Source organism: Conger conger, chromosome 4 (genome assembly GCF_963514075.1).
Source record: "Conger conger chromosome 4, fConCon1.1, whole genome shotgun sequence".
NCBI classification, from domain to species: domain Eukaryota; kingdom Metazoa; phylum Chordata; class Actinopteri; order Anguilliformes; family Congridae; genus Conger; species Conger conger.
Genome location: NC_083763.1, coordinates 49154164 through 49172171, shown reverse-complemented (window position 1 = coordinate 49172171; position 18008 = coordinate 49154164). Strand labels below are relative to the sequence as shown.

The 18008-nt window shown below is 39.9% G+C and overlaps 2 protein-coding genes across 7 annotated transcripts in view; both read left to right on the top strand.

Moving 5' to 3' along the window:
• Nucleotides 1-9661, top strand: part of LOC133125915 (nebulette-like) — a 35085-nt gene extending 25424 nt beyond the window's left edge. For 3 of the 5 annotated variants that reach the window (XM_061237660.1, XM_061237659.1, XM_061237658.1), the window contains 8 exons: nucleotides 403-495; nucleotides 1121-1213; nucleotides 1866-1958; nucleotides 2744-2836; nucleotides 3009-3113; nucleotides 3622-3793; nucleotides 5745-5863; nucleotides 6182-9661. In XM_061237660.1, the coding sequence (XP_061093644.1) occupies nucleotides 403-495; nucleotides 1121-1213; nucleotides 1866-1958; nucleotides 2744-2836; nucleotides 3009-3113; nucleotides 3622-3793; nucleotides 5745-5863; nucleotides 6182-6361 (948 nt within the window). In that variant the 3' untranslated portion in view covers nucleotides 6362-9661. Of the gene's footprint in view, nucleotides 1-402; nucleotides 496-1120; nucleotides 1214-1865; nucleotides 1959-2743; nucleotides 2837-3008; nucleotides 3213-3621; nucleotides 3794-5628; nucleotides 5864-6181 lie in introns of those variants that run through there. The other 2 variants (XR_009708486.1, XR_009708487.1) reach the window with 2 other exon arrangements.
• A 118-nt stretch (nucleotides 9662-9779) lies between these two features.
• On the top strand, nucleotides 9780-17820 carry LOC133125916 (E3 ubiquitin-protein ligase TRIM39-like). Of its 2 annotated transcripts, none has more exons than XM_061237661.1 (7): nucleotides 9780-9981; nucleotides 10971-11539; nucleotides 12152-12247; nucleotides 12482-12715; nucleotides 12799-12946; nucleotides 15628-15654; nucleotides 15954-17820. In XM_061237661.1, the coding sequence occupies exons 2-7, from the start codon at nucleotides 10973-10975 to the stop codon at nucleotides 16499-16501; spliced, it is 1620 nt and encodes a 539-aa protein (XP_061093645.1). In that variant the 5' UTR covers nucleotides 9780-9981; nucleotides 10971-10972; the 3' UTR covers nucleotides 16502-17820. The 2 variants fall into 2 exon arrangements, with proteins under 2 accessions (XP_061093645.1, XP_061093646.1); XM_061237662.1 differs by lacking the exon at nucleotides 9780-9981 and adding an exon at nucleotides 9991-10178.
• Nucleotides 17821-18008: the final 188 nt, after the last annotated feature.

The following is an 18008-nucleotide window of genomic DNA, read 5'->3' as shown; positions in this document are numbered from 1 at the left end:
GGGTTATGTCAGACTTCCAAGGCCTATAACCCATTGAGAGACAGGCTCAATCAGACACAGTCCAGTACCAAAACAGCCAATCAAGTGGCAGCTCTGGCCGTGTTTGCACTGAAGAGAAAGTAAGGATTTGAACACCAACCCAACCCAGTTTCTTAATAATCATCAGATTGACACTCAGCTGGGGCCTCCTTCATATTACCTGACCTGACATTATTTCTAAACACAGTACATGGATATATAGAGAAAAATAAACATCATGTTTATACAAATCACCTGAAATAACTTTAAGGAACATGTTAAAACCTACATGTCAAAGCCCTATATTTGCTACTTCCCATACTTGTAGGGAAGCCATTGTTAAGTGAATGCAGGACCTTGTCCAACACTGCTGGCTGTGTTCAGGTGCAGTACAGGGAAGAGGTGGGCAGAGGGACTGCCCTGAAGGACACCCCTGAGATGGAGAGGGTCCGGAAGAACCAGGAGAACATCAGCACAGTGAGAACCAAGCCTCAGACTCTTAACAGTGTGTAAAAAGCTGAATCATTGTGCTAGCTATGCTGTGAAGCAGATGGAGAACTTCTGTAAAGCAGTAAAGGTCAAGAGTGGCTCAAACATGTCCTGAGGTTTGATTCAGTTCATTTCCAAGTGATTTAATTCCCCCAAATAAATTCTGCACTATAAATAAATACATTTTATAAATAAATAAATATATAAATTTATAAATTGGATACACTTGAACAATGCATTAGGCATTTCTCAAAATTCATAATAGCATGGCAACATCTTCATTGTTTTGGCTTGTTGAGGGGATCTTTTAAACCCTACCCTGGTAGACTTTTCACAACAGCACTGTGCATTAGAGGACCGCACTAAACAATAGGCCTCAGAAGTCGTGTTGTCATTCCCTTCAGAAATATCTACAGCATTTTCTAGACTTCCAGATCAAAAAATCTGATGGTCTATGGGAGAAATGGGAGATTTTTTAAATCCTTTAAAATAAATTCAGAAATTTGGATGTTTGTTTGTATATTCAAAATAAATTTTATCGTCTCAAAAAAAATTGATATTTTTTTCAAGCAAATTGTATATGGCATTGTCCAACACTGCTGGCTGTGTTTAGGTACAGTACAGGGAAGAGGTGGGCAGAGGAACTGCCTTGAAGGACACCCCTGAGATGGAGAGGGTCCGGAAGAACCAGGAGAACATCAGCACAGTGAGAACCAAGACTGTTAACATTGTGTAAAAAGCAGAGTCATTGTGCCAGCTATGCTATGAAACAGGGGTAGAAGAATTGGCAAGTTGGCGGAACTTGTGTAAAGTCTCAGGTGTATCCTGCATTTTAATTATATTCATTTTGATGTGATTTCATTCCCCGGAGAGCATTATCCACACATTATCAAATAAGAATTATTTGAAACTGAACCCCCTCAGTGTAAAGTAACACCTTCTCCTTCATTGTTTTGGTTTTTGCCAGACCCATAGGGTCCAGGTTCAGAGATGCCTAGCAGAATTCTGAGGTAACTCCACAAATAAATTGTGGGGGAAATAAATATGTGAGTGAAGAGACAAACCACATTGATTCCATGAAGCAGATGGTATTTATTTGCTGAACTGGATATAAACTAAGGAATTACATTCTCTTTATTTATACTTTACAGAATTAAAATCGTGCTCTTTCATTATACAAAAGGTTTAACACCTGAAATAACTAATGAACACCTGTTAATGTTGACACCTACATGTTTTGGTATGGAACTTGTCGATTCCAGAGTGTGATATCTTAAATCAGAACTCTGCGGAATAGGACCCTATGTTTGCTACCTTTGTTGAAGACTTTGTTGAGTGAATGCAGGACCTGTGTTCAGGTGCAGTACAGGGAAGAGGTGGGCAGAGGGACTGCCCTGAAGGACACCCCTGAGATGGAGAGGGTCCGGAGGAACCAGGAGAACATCAGCACAGTGAGAACCAAGCCTCCGACTCTTAACAGTGTGTAAAAATCCAAGAGAGTGGAACTTGTTTTAAGTGGTGGAAAAGCTCAAATGCGTATATCCTGCATTTTCTTGTCAATTCATCTTGAAGTGATTTAATTCCCCAGATAGCAGTACACACAGCATACTAAATAAATAACTTATTTGATACTGACTACCCTTTAACAATACATCAAATATTTATAAAGGTTTATAATAAAACAGCACCTTCTCCTTCATTGTTTTGGTTTGTTGAGGGGTTTTAATATCTATAATCTACCATGGTAGCCATCTATCAACAGCACAAACAGTGAAGGGGTTTTTCCAGTTTCAGTAATTACTGTAGATTAGTGTACCTCTGGCCATGTCTGAACTAGATAGAAACTAAGGACTTGAATTCCTGTCTCTAATAATCAGCAGTTCCACACTCAGCTCAAAAATCACTCAGGTCTTTTCGCCTGCCCTTTATTTGCATCATCTGTGAGTGGTCATAATGTTTTGGCTCATCTATGTATATTAATAACCAGAATAGGAGCAAATGAACCCATCAAAGAACAAATTGCAATAATTTTATGTAACTTTGTAACCAATCCAAGTCTCATTAAAGTTTGCTTGTTCACTGATGCTGCAGAGGCCTACTGAATCCCATCTGAGCATTTAAATTCTGTTCTGTGAAATTCAAGCTTTTTTGTTTGGTTGTGTCACTGTGATGAGCCTATTGATTTAATACATTATTACATGCCTATTGTGCTGTGAAAGCTGATGTGTTTTCACAGGTGAAGTATAAGAAACAGCTGGGCCAAGCCACCGCCGTTGGCGTTACTCCAGAGATGGAGAGAGTCCGTCAGAACCAGGAGAACATCAGCTCGGCAAGTCTGCTACCACTGGCTCAACACCGCGATGTCGCTACTATATCACAAGTCATACAATTTAGTGCTGGAACATTGCACCACACAACCTCCATTGCACTTTGATGTAGCTGGAGTGAATAGAGGTCTGGAGCAGGTGCTTTCTGTGACCTTGTGTTGCCATGCGTTGTAGGTGAAGTACCAGCGTGGGTTGCTGGAGATGAAGGGCCGGGCTTTGTCAGCGGTGGACACGCCCGAGTTGAGGCGTGTTAGGAAGTCGCAGAGCAGCATCTCCATGGTAGCGTGAGGCTGGCCGTGACACCACTGGCCATGGTGGAGTAACGGCACTCAGTTCACTGTGGCTGGGACTGCAGCACTCTTAACTCCCCTGAAAAGGGTAAACCCCACTTCCCCTCCGCCCGGACGAGGGCGACAGCAACAACTCTGCCAGCGCTTTTATTCACGTGTACTTATTTTAACATTTAAAAAAATATTTTGTTTTGTTTTATGAATAAAAACTTTTGCACCTCTGGTTTCAGTGTGCTCTTTTTGCCGTTTTGCTGACCAAATGCACCCTTACTCATAGTGTGTCCTCACTGTGTGTGTGTATGGGTTATGTTGTGTGCTTGTGTGTGTGACTATTCTCCAAACTGGAATTGGTGTGTATGCTGATTTGACATTTTGCATGTACAGAGTATTACAAATTGTGTAATTTCTCACTATTCTTAACGTACTAACTTAACCATATGGATGACATTGTAGAGCAATGGTGGAAGACGTCTGTAATATAATGCTTAATCTGATAGGCGAAATACCATGCGGACTTTGAGCGGACAAAGGGCCGAGGGTTCACCCCAGTGGCCGACGACCCCACCTTGGAGCGAGTCCGGCGGAACAACCAGGTGATCAGCGACGCGGCGTACAAGGGGGTGCACCCGCAAGTGGTGATGATGGACCCGAGACCAGGCATCATGATGGGTGAGTCTCGCTCGACGGCATTGAGAGGTTCTGCAGGGCCTGGGAACCCTTTTCACTCCCAAAAACTTGACAATGATGCAGTTTCAATCTGGGGACAGGTGGTACTTGTAGTGATGCTGGTATCAAGAGCCCAAACCTCTCCTTTTGCTGTACCAGCTAGCTACATTTGATTAAGATTACCACAGCCAGTTTAAATTGGATCTTTCCCATTGACTTTATGTCTGTGAGTAACCAGGACTTTTTCTCTGCGCTGCGAAAGACCTGAAGGTGTGGCGTACTGACCCAGGCTCCATCTTTGACTTTGACCCTGTGGAGGATAACATTCAGTCTATAAGTCTGCAAAAAATGTCGGGTACTGCTCACCTCATCCTTTTCACTCCTTCATCATTCTTTATTATCAACTCCACTATTCTACTTTTTAAACTCATTTTCTGTTCCTTCATTTGTGCCATATTTATTTAAATTTTTTTACTATTTAGCATTTTCTCTGTATAATTCCTTCCCAACTGCTTTTTATTTTTCATTTGTTTTCTTCCCCAATCGCTCGCCTCTGCCATCCTGCCCCTGTCTGTTGTCTTTGTCGCCCCCTTGTGGCTTCCGAGGTAGAGCGCGCAAACCGCCTTAGCCGCCAGCAGTCCCAGCAGTCAGTGAGCTCCCTAGGGTCTGAGTTGTGGGACAAGAGTCTGTCTGTGTACAGCAACAGCTCTGCACAGCAGGACAGAGGTAGTGCTCGATCTCAACAACGCCAAAACACTGACTAACACATGCGCGCTGTAATGGAGAGATGGCATACTATACAGGATTTATTTCTTTGCTTCCCTCCTGTGGTTACACACAAAAACAAAAACTAAGAAATTTTGGCTAGTTGTTGGTAGCTTTGTAACACAGTATTTGGAGACTACCGTGTGATATCTGTGATAGCCATGAGCTAAGAAAATCATGGTCTAATATGATTCGTAAAACATCTGGTTAATTTAGTAGTCGCTTTCCACACAAGCCATTTAGCTAGCTATTTGAAATTACTCCTGCTGGTGTTTAGTGAGTAGCTAGTTATCAAAGGTTCTGGAATTGCGATTCATACCAGTCAAGCAGTCACTCGCAAATATATGGTAAATGGGCTGCATTATACCCATTCACACGCCAACGGCAATAGGCTGCCATGCAAGGCACCAACTAGCTCATCGAGGGCAGTGTCTTGCTCAGGGACACTTTGGCACACCTAGGGCAGGGGATCGAAATGACAGACGATTGCTCTTCCCTTCTGTCACCCTCATAATATTTTCAATGTGAAAATCCTGCGTAGTATGCCTTTAAGGACACACTGTACTGTAACTTTAACTCACACAGATTCATAATCACACACGCAGTAACACACAACAGTAGAGGCATGTGCACATATCATGGGAGTTACTGCATTTACTAACTCAACGGTCACATTATGCCTATGTTTATCTTTCACAAAAACACAACACATTCTCTCTAAATATCCTTGTTACAAATGCTTGCCGATACTCTTGTAAACTCATATAATACCAACATCCTTTCGTGAACATGTCTCTTGGAAGCTAGGCTCTCTCTCTCCCAGTTTCTCTTCACAATGTGCCTTTCCCAATGGCTCATCCAATCACAAGCAGCTTCACGGTCTTCCCAGTGATTTGAAGGGTGCTCACGAACCGATTGAATGTTTCTGTTTTTGACTACATTCTTTCCTGCCTGAAATTGAACTTGTCACTCACGTTTTGTTCACAGGATTTACGTGCCTTTCTCTTGCCTGTTGTTCTGCTGCTGTGGTTTCTAATGACCTAACCTGCACCTTGACTGACATGCTCCTCCAGGTGTACCATTCCCACAGGATGTGTTGAAGAAGTAAACCATCCTCATCTGTCAACCATGTCTAAATGACTAAGCTGCTTGTTTTTCCTTTGTTTGGATGACTTCATTTGGACGCCAGCCCCCGTGCTGCCTGGAGCATACCACCAGGGTGTGCACCAGCCGGGGTATGGCTACATGCACCAGACCAGCATGTCGTCTGGAAGATCTGTGCAGTCCCCCCCTCATTCCGCCACCGTGGTGAGTCCCACTGCTTTTAACTCTTTCCTTTCCATTTCTAAGCCTTGAAGTAAATCGATGTTAACACACAGCTTAAAGCAATGGTATCTGTGCTCAATTTGTACCATGGCAAAAACACCAGAAGATAAGATAAGGAGAAGGAGATTTACTCCCAGATTTTCTGCATACCAGCCTAGATAGCAGGCTGATGTTAGCATTAGGGCTGATACATTTTCTGTCTTTTGAGTCCTTCTCAGCCCTCGAGTTGCTGTTCCTTGGTCTGTAGAATCTGGGTATATTTCATTGACCCATCGCTGTGCTCCAATCTCCTCCCCACAGGAAAGAACATACCGGGCGCTGTATGACTACGCGGCACAGGACCATGATGAGGTGTCCTTCCGGGACGGTGACGTCATCATCAACGCGCAGCCCATCGATGAGGGCTGGATGTTCGGAACGGTGCAGAGGACAGGAAAGACCGGCATGCTTCCCGCCAACTATGTGGAGAGCTTAAACTAACTGTAGACCTGCACCTTACCCCAAGGGGACCTCAGCCCAGGTCCTGGAGGGCATTTAGCAGGGCCTCTTTAAATCAGTACATCTCAACACCAGGAAGCCTAGTTCAGTTTTGCCCTGTGGCTACAACAATTGTGGGCTAATAATCCTTGTTCTTCAGAGCCACAGGTCAACAATGGATTATGTCTTCAATGGCCTTATAAATTGAACACATAGTCATGCACACAAATTTTTCCAGCAAGTTCCTCCAAGTAAGCACATGTATTATTTTCTGATGTTAAAAGAGAGAGATGGCATGGTAGGACCAGGGTTGGTCAGTGACAGCTTGTAGATACTGATACTGCAATCTTTCATGAGTATTGGGAGTTGGGAGAGAGGTTTTCCCAATTTTATTTTGCAACAGTTTTCATTTGAAATTTAACTAACCTTTTATTTCATTTTTTTACAAAATGTGAGAGAAGCATGGAGGAGAGAGTGACCTTTTTAGTACTATCTTGCAAAATAATATAGTACTGTAGCTGTTTTTATTTATTATCTCTATAACACGCTGCTTTTTTTGGTAAACCTGCTCCACACAAGTAATGTTGTTTGGCCTGGTAGTCAATGTAAACCCTTGCTGTGGGTTTATTTTCTGACCTGCATTACGATTTCTGCTAAGCTAAAATATTGGGTTTTAATAATGGATCACTGGTGAAACTAAAACTCACTTTCATTAGCATTAAGTGGCAAATATACACTCAGTGAGCACTTTATTTGGTATTTATTCGACTTAATAAGTCTTCCACTGCTGTAGCCTATCCACTTAGAGGTTTGATGCGTTGTGTGTTCAAAGATGCTCTTCTGCATACCACTGTTGTAATGACAACATTAACAACATGTTTCTGCCACAAAACTGCTGCTCACTGGATGTTTTTTGTTTTTCGCACCATTCTCTGCAAACTCTAGAGACTGTTGTCTATAAAAATCCCAGATCAGCAGTTTCTGAGATACTCAAACCACCCTGTCTGGCACCAACAATAATTCCACGGTCAAAGTCACTTGGATCACGTTTCTTCCCCATTCTGATTGGTCTGAAAAAAAGTTGAACCTCTTGACCACATCTGCATGCTTTTATGCATTTAGTTGCTGCCACATGATTGGCTGATTAAGTATTTGCATTAACAAGCTGGTGTGCAGGTCTGCCTAATAAAGTGTTCACTGAGTGTAATACCCTTTCTTTTCAAATGTTATGGGGTTAAGTTTTGGGCTTTCATGTTTTTGTATTTCTTCAGTACAGTAACTTGGCTTCCCACATTGGTTTTGTGATGGAAATAATGTATGAATCTGTAAGGATGCAAAACAGCCTCAAATATATGGCAATATTGTTTGCTTTAATCAGAGGTGGAAAGTTCTCGGGACAGATATAAAGGTCCTGCCATGTGTTTCATCCATCCATCAGCCAGGAGATTTCAGTCATTTGTGGCCTTGAAGGGTTCTATCTGCGTTCTGACTGGTTTTGAGATCCAAGTAGATATAACCTTTTAAATTTAGCATTTCTTCATACTTTTAAAACTCCACACTTGCAGTAAATTTAGTGCCCTATAAACAACATATTTATTACATTTACATTTTACATTTTTGTCATTTGGCAGACGCTTTTAATCCAAAGCGACTTACAAGTGCATAGGTTCTACCATAAGTCAAAGCATCACATCCAGAACGAGGAAAATACACCTGGAATGCTGTTCTAAACATAGTCATAATCATAAGTGCAAATTTCTTTTTTTTTTTTTTTTATTAGACAAGGATAGGGATATCAGAAAGGAGGGGCGGGGGAAATCAGGAGGGAGGACTAAGGTAGAGTTTGAAAAGGTGGGTTTTGAGTCTGCATCGAAATAGGGGGAGGGATTCTGCTGTCCTGACAGTGGTAGGCAAGTCATTCCACCACTGAGGAACCAGAACGGAAAACAGGCGTGAACGTGCAGCTTGACCGCCAGGTGCATGTAGAGAGGGAACCATAAGGCGACCAGAGCTGGCAGACCGGAGTGGTCTAGCTGGGGAGTAGGGAGTGATCAAGGATTGTATGTAAGGTGGGGCAGTCCCCTTAGCAGCCTGAAATGCCAACACTAGGGCCTTGAAACGGATGCATGCGGCAATAGGAAGCCAGCGGAGGCCAATGAGAAGCGGGGTGACATGAGCCAACCTGGGCTGACTGGTGATCATGATATTTATGAAATTTTTCTCAAAAATGTCAGTTAGAACCTTATGATTCTATGGTCTCACATTGGTTCCACCTTGTGGCTGAAAAATTGTGCAAATTAGCAAACTCAGGTGATTAGAACAAAATACTGGGAGGGACTTTTACTTTCTGAATCAGGATTGTCCACCTCTGGCCTTAATCGAGGTTGCTGAGCATTCTTATTGATGTATGCCTGCATAACATAAAAATGCTAATGTAACAAAGTGTTGAAAATATGATAAAATAGTAAGTGAAGGCTTAATTTAATGGAGTATAACACCACGTACAAAGTCCTGGGAAACACAAACATGACTGCGGGTGGTATAAGCGAAGAGACGCTCATCATTCAAAAACTCTTCATCAAGCTATATTATTTAGACATAAGGTTTTGCATACAAGGTTTAGCTCTGCTTATTTTATTTTTTTTCATTCTGAAATAGAGTTTTACCATCAAATTCACTTACAGTACATATTGCATTTAAAATTAAAACTATGTGTCTCCGTTGCCAGAATATTTTATTTCTTCCCTTGTTTCACAACCCTTAGATACAGATTTCTCTAGTCCACAATACTTTCATCTTGGGGTGAAATAAAAAAAAGATTGTTTAAACAGAGATGAATATTTATTTGTGAGAATAACTGAAAGAACAGAAACAATGACATTTCATATTTACAAACCTTTTGACTTGACATTTTGCTCTTTCTAGTCTAGATGAAAAGAACTTGTAAACAAGTATTCCCTCCCCCAGTGTTTAAACATCATCACTGATATTTTTTGTTTGAGCTGATACTAGTGGATCTCAAATGTTGTCACCTATTGTAAGCAGTTTGTTTTTGTTTTCTTATTATTTGCAGTGTGTCACGTGAGAAAATAAACAGCTTTGTCAATCCATACTTCTGTTTCGTTAATCAGTTGCAAATTATGTAAATGTTGAACGAAGTCTTGGCCTTCTAGCTCACTGTATCCTGATGAAGGCAATATGTTGTGAAGATCACTGAAATATATTGCAAAGGAAAAAACAAGTGCCTACCTTATATTATGTTACACACGTACACACTTTTCCGAATAAATTTAATTTCTTGTTCCTTTTATGCATTTTGTTTTATTGATTGTCACTTAATGTTACTGTATATACGTATAACCCTATTATGTAGCCTAAAGTACATTGAATTCCTGCTGGGGCCAAGATATGGTGCAAGTATTGGCTCGGATTCACTAATAAAAACTTTTCAGCATTAAAAAGGTTTTAAATGGTTAAACTGTAATAAGAGGAGACGCCCGTGCACTGGGGAGTGGCATCTACTTCAACTCACTTCACTGAAGTCAAACGAAATTGCATTAGCGAACTAGTTAATTTACTTGCCAGCTGTGGAATTTTTTTAAAGGAAGCACATAAGAGCACATGTAAGTAAATTGCCCAATTTTAAAAAGCATTACTTTATTTGTGTAAATTGGGGATTGCATTTGTGGAGTGGCAGCTATTGTACCTCAATTCACGGAAGAGAAACTGTAGAACAAGGGAATTGGGCAACTAGGTTATGTTGCCTACTTGGCAGCCGCGGATAATGCTTTGAGCGGACATACAGGAGTACGTGAGAAAAGTAAGCTTCATGATGTACGACAGTGTTTTTGTTGTGTGAGTTTCTACATAAATAGATCTCTTCATTTGTATAGGTGGTTTGTGGTTTTATATATTTACATATGAAACGATAGGAAGATGACGAGCTTGTAACAGAAGAACACATTTGTGTAAACGAGTCAAATAAATCACTGGTAACTCGGTGGAATAATGCCACAATAAACCCAGACCACATTTAAACTTTAGCAGTAGAGTATTAACTCTGTTGTTTTGCGTTGTGGTGTTCAATACGGACATATGAACATTGAAGGTATGGGGCAGAGAAGTGGTCATATAGTTTCTGATTATCATTGAGGGAGATAGAGGGGGTCGTCTGAAGTAGCTTAAATGTTCTATAATCATGTGTTACAGTGCCCTCAAAAGGGCATGGGAACGGTAGTGAAAGATCCTCTAGATAGCCTTTGGATTCGAGATTAATATAGCTACGAACAGTAGACAAAAGTAAAGACAGTCAGCTTTTATTCTGTAGTATGTTTATTTGTATGCGTTTTACCGTTTTATAGATACAGCTGTTTTTGTGTGTTGATTCCCTGAAATTGACTTTGAACTTGAATTAACACACCTTAATTCGTCACCGTAATGTTACTGCAATTTGACAGCTGTGCCTGGACTGTGAAAATGTGGCCCACTGTGTTAAAAATGAATATTTTGTGCTTTGACCAAATTAAAGTCATATTTTTATGTTGCAAACTTGCAATAGGCCCATGTTCATTATTTTCTTCACGCACATTTTACTTCTAATATGTTTCCGCAGAAATGGCATCGCCCAACATCCTTGTGTCTGAAGATCAATTTCGGTGTTCTATATGTCTAGATGTATACAACGACCCCGTCTCCACACCCTGTGGACACAACTTCTGCATGACATGTATCGGTGGATACTGGGACAGCTGTGATCTGCCACAGTGCCCGTTGTGCAAGGAGACTTTTGAAGCAAGACCTAACCTCTGCGTAAACAAAAGCTTTGCAGAAATAGTTGAGCAGTTCAAGAGCTCAGCTGACGAGAATGCTAAAACATCTGCGACAGCGCCGGTCCCCGCCATAGTGGCAGTGCTTTGCGATATCTGTACCGAGCTCAAGGCGGTGAAATCCTGCCTAACGTGTCTGACGTCTTACTGCGGTGAACATATCAGCTTACACAGATTCAATAAACACACGCTGTCCGATCCTGTGAACATGGAAGGCCGCATGTGCAAACAGCACGAGAGAGTTCTGGAAGTATACTGTCTGTCTGACCAGACTTGCATTTGTGCATTGTGCGCAGAGAAAGACCACAGGGGACACAACACCATACTTGTAGAGAGAGCATGTGAAGAAAAAAGGGTAAAATTCATCTGACAAATTTGGTCCTTGCCTCGCTTCATGACATACCTTGATTGCAATAAAATGTTTTATTTTATTTTATCATAATCAAATATAACGTAGCTTAAATATGTTTATATATGATCTTTCTAATAGTTTTTTTTCCTGTGTTTGCTATGCACAACAAATGAAACATAACATTGTAACATTGCTTTGTTAATAGGCCTACTCTACAAATAAATGACTAGCCTATATGTGCTATTGGGGCTCAAGCATTCTAAAGCTTGCCTTAGCACCATGCTATCTACATAGAGTATCTATCATTTTCAATTCAATTTTCTTTTCACAGAGGACTGTCACAAATACGCTTTACAGAGTAACTAAAGGAAAAAAGAGTAACTAATAGAAAAAAAGATAGAAACTCATTAAATGATCATCTGTTGGAATTAATTGTAATAATAATTGTGTTGTTACTAACTAATACTTATTCAAAAAGGTCTGCATACTTTTACAAGCTATTCTCTTAGTTACTGGGTGAATAAGACAGTTAAAGAGAGGAATTTTAATTTCTAAATGTTGCTTCTTGACTCGAAAACGAATTCACTAAAACAAATGCCTCGGGGCTTTTCACAGATTCAGTTTGGAAAAGTCGAAGATGAGATAAACCAGATGATCCAGGAGAGAATTAAAACGATGGAAGAGGTAAAGCAGTCATCGGAGCTCAGCAAAGTGAGTTGTGACAGGTGCCGTTATCTCACATTACAATGTTGCGTAAAGGCTACTTAATTTTGGAGACCCTATTGTTTTTTTCGATATCGAAACATTGTTATCTTTGAACACGTTTTTTACGACACACTACCGTACGACACACTGGTACGTGGTAGCCTATACCCATTGCTATCCACTGTATACGTTTGTGTTTTGCTGATGTTCACCGACAGACTTTAGTTGTTGTCTCATTAGGGCAACTCGGAGAAAGAAATTGAGGACACCGTGCAAGTCTTCACTGCTCTGATGCACACGATTGAGAGAAGCCCGTCCGAGCTCGTTGAGCTTATAAATGAAAAGCAAGAAGCTGCCGAGAAATGGGAGAAAGACTTTATCGAGAAGCTGGAACGGGAAATTGCCGAACTTACGAGACGAAAGACGGAGCTGAAGGAGCTCTCTTACTCTGAGGATTACATCCATATCCTGCGGGTTAGAAAGCATCAATCACGCTGTTTCACAAATGGGTAAAAATCTGCAATTTGCGGACATTTATTATGCCTTTCCCGTTGTAGATTTTCCCAACGCTGAGCACACTTTCACATATGAAGATTCCGTCTAATATCCCTTTGTATGCTGATCCATGCCTGGGAACTGTACGGAAAATGTTGTCGCAACTTGTGGAGTTAATCACGGAAGAAGAGAAGAGGTTTTCCGCAAAAGGTAAATTGTAGAAACGACTAGGTTTGCTAAGAGTATTGCATTATACCCGAAATGAACTCATTTTTAGGGTCACCGTTTTTTCCAAAGCAGTTTTATCACCTGCATGTTCCCTGCATTTGACCCCTAGTTATTTGGGAGCAGTGGGCAGCCACAGTGCAACACCCGGGGAGGTTAAGGGCCTTGCTCAAGGGCCCAACAGCTGTGCTGATCCCAGTCATGTACCTTAGCCACAAAGCTACAGGCTGCCCCAACTACGAAACTATGCATTGCCACTTGTAAATTGTAAATTGCCTCTTCGTGTTGATTGACTAAAATATATTCAGTGTTGTTATTAGATCCACATACATTTGGCAGCAGCATATTTTCAGTGTTGGGAAATCGTTGTTTTTTAATATGTGGGAAGAATTTGTGCGTTGCTTGAAAGAAATATGGATAACATCATGGTTGCAGTTTCTATGCAGCCTCTGAATATTTTGACACACGGCAATAGCTATTTACCATTCTGAGCCAGTGTTTGGTATTAACTTTTTTTGTTTTTCAGCTTTATTGCACATTTCATGTATTTATATTTATTTTCGATGAGGCCACTTTAATGATTAACATGAGCTGTGCCAAAAATAATCTTTATCAAACAGTGTAGGGATTGATTTGATTGGGGAAATAAAGAGATTAACAAGGTGAACTACAGATGAACATTAAAATATTGCTTTGAATATATAAAACAAATATGAGTATATATCAATAAATCTATAGTCCATGACAATTACTATAGTCCATCCCAGAAATAAAAACTTAATATAAGAAGTTCTTCAAGCAACCCTAGGATGCTTAGGAGAATCCTTTTTAAAGATGGGATCATTTTGAAACTTACAAAGGTTCAAATATGAACTGGTGACAGAGGAAGGGTTCTGAAATTAACTTTAAGGTTCATTAAGGAACCTCTAGGTTTCTTTTTTGAACCTATAATTTTTAGAGTGTGGAATAGCTAGCTAGGACATGTAATTGAGGTAGAAACACTGGGGGTTTTCAAGACCACACTTGATAAGGTGCTAGATACTGTACTATTTAGCTTTTAGGCAAACTAAGCAGTAGGTACACTCTAGGGGTAGGAAAAGTGAGCATTTCTGGGCTGGTTGGCCTGTTCTTGTCATTATGTTATATTATGTAAACAACCCCCTGAGGTGTGCCAGCAAGCAATATTTGGCGAGATGTCTATCTCCAGGTCCACAAATCTGGAGTAGAAATTGAAATACTGGGAATGGTATGGCACAGCATTATACCTATATTAAAGCGCTGTGTCAAGCAACTGTCTGCTTTAACAATGTTTAAATACCTTTTTAACAACTCCCATGTCTTTATCAACTTTGGGGAAATTGCTTGGCCAAATGCCACTTGCAAGTGTGGGAATTCTAGGTTAAATGGACTGCACTTGGCATTTAGCCTTTGAGGGCTGGGGGTTTCTGGTATGCTTTCAACATGTAACCATTAACCAGAATGGATACAGCCACATTTAAGTCCAACAGGCAGTTCTTGATGCCATCTGCACCTCAACAATAATTTACTGAAGCAAGGTACACAGTGTCAGCAAGAACTACTTTTAAAGTTTTTCTCACGAAACAAATAAAATGTCAAACATGTCTTGACTCGCCTGTGACCATACACATGGTGTAAGTAGACTTGATGATTTCAGTCTGTGTCACGTAGTCTACTTCTGCCCAACCTGTTTTGCATAGGAATGCCATGCCATTTATTATAATCTATTGAGAAATGCTTGTCATTTGTGGTTACTCAGTATCACCAGTGAGATGTTAGCACACACTGCTCACAGACTATTCCACTTGTCATTGGTCTCTCTTTTTTTATCTATTGGTGTTTTGTGACTGAGCATGTGTTTCTTCATATTGTTATTCTTATATATATATTATACTGTATGCATAATGACGTGTTCTTTCCTGATCTGTATTGCTTGTATATGTATATCTTTTATATGAAAGGGGAGTATCTGTGATGGGAAGTTACTTATGAGTAACCATGAGTCAGATACAAATATCTCACAGGCCAGGACGTTCGCAATCCTGCAGGCCTATAGCAAGAAATATGGCAAATGGGAGAATGAGTTTTACTTTCTTATAGGATGAGATGGTTGTCCTTGAAACTGGCATGCGCACATTTGCACAGACCCTAGAGTGTATAAAAAATGATTGCTGTAAACAATATATTTTTTGTATGGTATAGAATCAGTCAGGAGGTGTACTCTTTCTGCAGAAAAAAAGACCCTTATAGTCTTGGGTGAAATGTTTTCCTTACTGGATTGCATCTATATTACAAGACCAAGGTGGTTTTGTCCTTCTCAACCAATCAGCGCATACATATTTTTTTCCCTCTCCATGTGTTAGGCAAACGCTTCAATGAGCGTCACAACTAACCACTAATTGTCAGTGCTTAGGGGAATCCCACACACATATTATTTGAAATGCAATATTAAATCCCTGTCTTGTGGTTCAGAAAAATGGTGAACCTACTCATTATCTTTGTTAGGAAATGTGTGTTCATAATTAATTCCAAGGCAATAGTATTATTTTTATTTTAGTAATGGGTCTGTTTGCATTCATTTTAATAACTTTTTGCTTTGCTCTGTGTTCTTGGAAATGTGTTTGATCATATCTGTTTTTTCATTGCAGACCTTGAGAAAATACAGCAATATGCAGGTGTGTAAATATGTGTGTTCATATTCTTTCCTTTTTTGTTGTGGCGGTGAGGAGCTGGAATTGTCATGTGTGAGGAAGATGGTTTCCAATATTATATAATTTAAAGTCAGAGGACTATAACAATTAAAAAGCTCATTTCTGGCATTATTTAATGTATTACCTAATGCATTCTCAGAAGCACAACATTTGCTGAAAAATATCTAATCGAGATTAAATAAATAGATATTTATTTGTAAATATTAATTTTGTAAGATAAATCATCATTATGATTGACAATTTCCCCCCTTTATTGTTACCAGATGATGTGACTCTGGATCCTGACACTGCCCATCCATGTCTCGTAATTTCAAGTGACAAGAAAAGCCTGTGCCTTAAAAACGCGAAACAAGATGTCCCCGATAACCCCGAGAGATTTGACCTGATTGTTGCGGCACTGGGAGAGCAGAATTTAAGTTCCGGAAGGCACTACTGGGAGCTAGAGGTCGGGGAGAAAATCGAATGGAATGTAGGAGTAGCTGCAAAGTCAGTGGATAGGAAGGGCTCCATTGTACGCAGTCCTGAGAACGGATTTTGGACTTTGTGGCTGGTAAACGGAAGCGAGTACTATGCTTACACTGATCCTCCGGTCCAACTCACCATGAATGTGAAGCCTAAAAGAATTGGGGTGTATGTGGATTATGAGGGGGGATGTGTTTCCTTTTATAATGTTGAGGCAAAGTTGCATATCTACACATTCACTGCTTGCGGCTTTAAAGAGAACGTGCACCCCTACTTTAATACAGGTGTCATTACTGAAGATCAAAATACAGATCCACTTATAATCTCTCCTGTCATTCCCAGAGAGTGAAGGAGGTGTAGTGTCAGTACAGATGAGCTATGTAAAGGCCTTTTAAGAAATGTAAAAATGAGAAATAAGGTGCAATAATCTGATATTCAAGAGTAGCCAAAATGCTTTTTGAAAGTATATGGGGAATTTCTTTGGAGGAACAGTTAGAATATCTTCAATAAAAAAAAAAAGATTTGGAAGTAGTGGTTTATCAGAGCCAATTAGGATATTGGCATTTGCTGTAACATAAAAAAGGCAAGAAGGCTGGGATATATAGAAAAACAAGGTAACACTGAATATTGTGTGCAGACGGGGGCGATACATAGAAATACATAGAAGTTCTGAAAAAGGTCAAAGAAGGCAACTACAGTATATTGGTTCCTTGTATGAAATGTCAAAGCTCTACGAGGAAAGACTTAAGGTACTTAATCTCTTCAAATTTAGTAAAGGGAGACTAGGGGGGATTGGATTGAGGTTGAAAAAGGGATTAGCAAAGTGAACTGCACTAGATTTTTCAGATGGGGTTCTCTCAATAGAGCAAGGGCATATATTAGCAAATATGTACATTCTGAAAATTTCAGGAGAGTTATCAATATGTGGAATAGCTTGTCAGGTCACATAGTAGTGGTTGAGACCCTAGGGATGTTCAAGTCCAGGCATGAGGCAATGTTAGGAAAATGAGGAGCACTACACACACTAACTTGTAGGTAAATATTCAGGGGATGGGCTGAATTGTTTGTGACCATATGTCTATATTCTTCCTGCTTAACTGCAAATTGTTATAAAACATTTTGGCATGTGTTCCCAGAAGACCAGAGAACACAAGAGTAAGACGAGAATAAGATAATCCTTTTTGCTACTAGTGTGTGATTGCTACTGAGTGTACTGTGTTCTATGAACGACTAGCTTCCCTTGCCCACTCTCATGTGTTAAGTTTTACTGTTTAGTGATTGAAGGCATTTCTTATTTAATGTTAATTTCTAAATACAATGTCTGTATATGTATTAGACAATGTGTGATGTGAGTCATCCATGGAGATTTTAGTAACTATTGAATTGCTTTTCCTATTCAATCATTACGCAAAGAACTACTGCATAATATGGGATACTCTCACCATCCTATACTTGAATTTATTAGGGCCTCAAATTTCAGTTAGCACATTGGATCCCTCTTACCTTTACTTTGAAATACCTCCTGTAATTCTGATAATGAATGCCTCATGTTGGATTTTATCATGCTATTTTGAAGTCAGCATACATAACTGATACAATAGCAGTGGTGACTCACATAAAAAATATACAACTATCTATCTATAAAAAATAAAAAACATAATTCCTAAATATCTCTCTGTGTGTAACATTATTGGCAAGTAATGCTGGAAAAATAAAAAATACAATTACATATTTCAGTAATTGAGGCAAGAATTGTGATAAATAAAATCAGGATAATAGATAGCAATTAAAAAGATAGGAACTTATTCATCCAAGTTGATGACAAACAGTTACTTTTACAGGTAATAGATAATCGC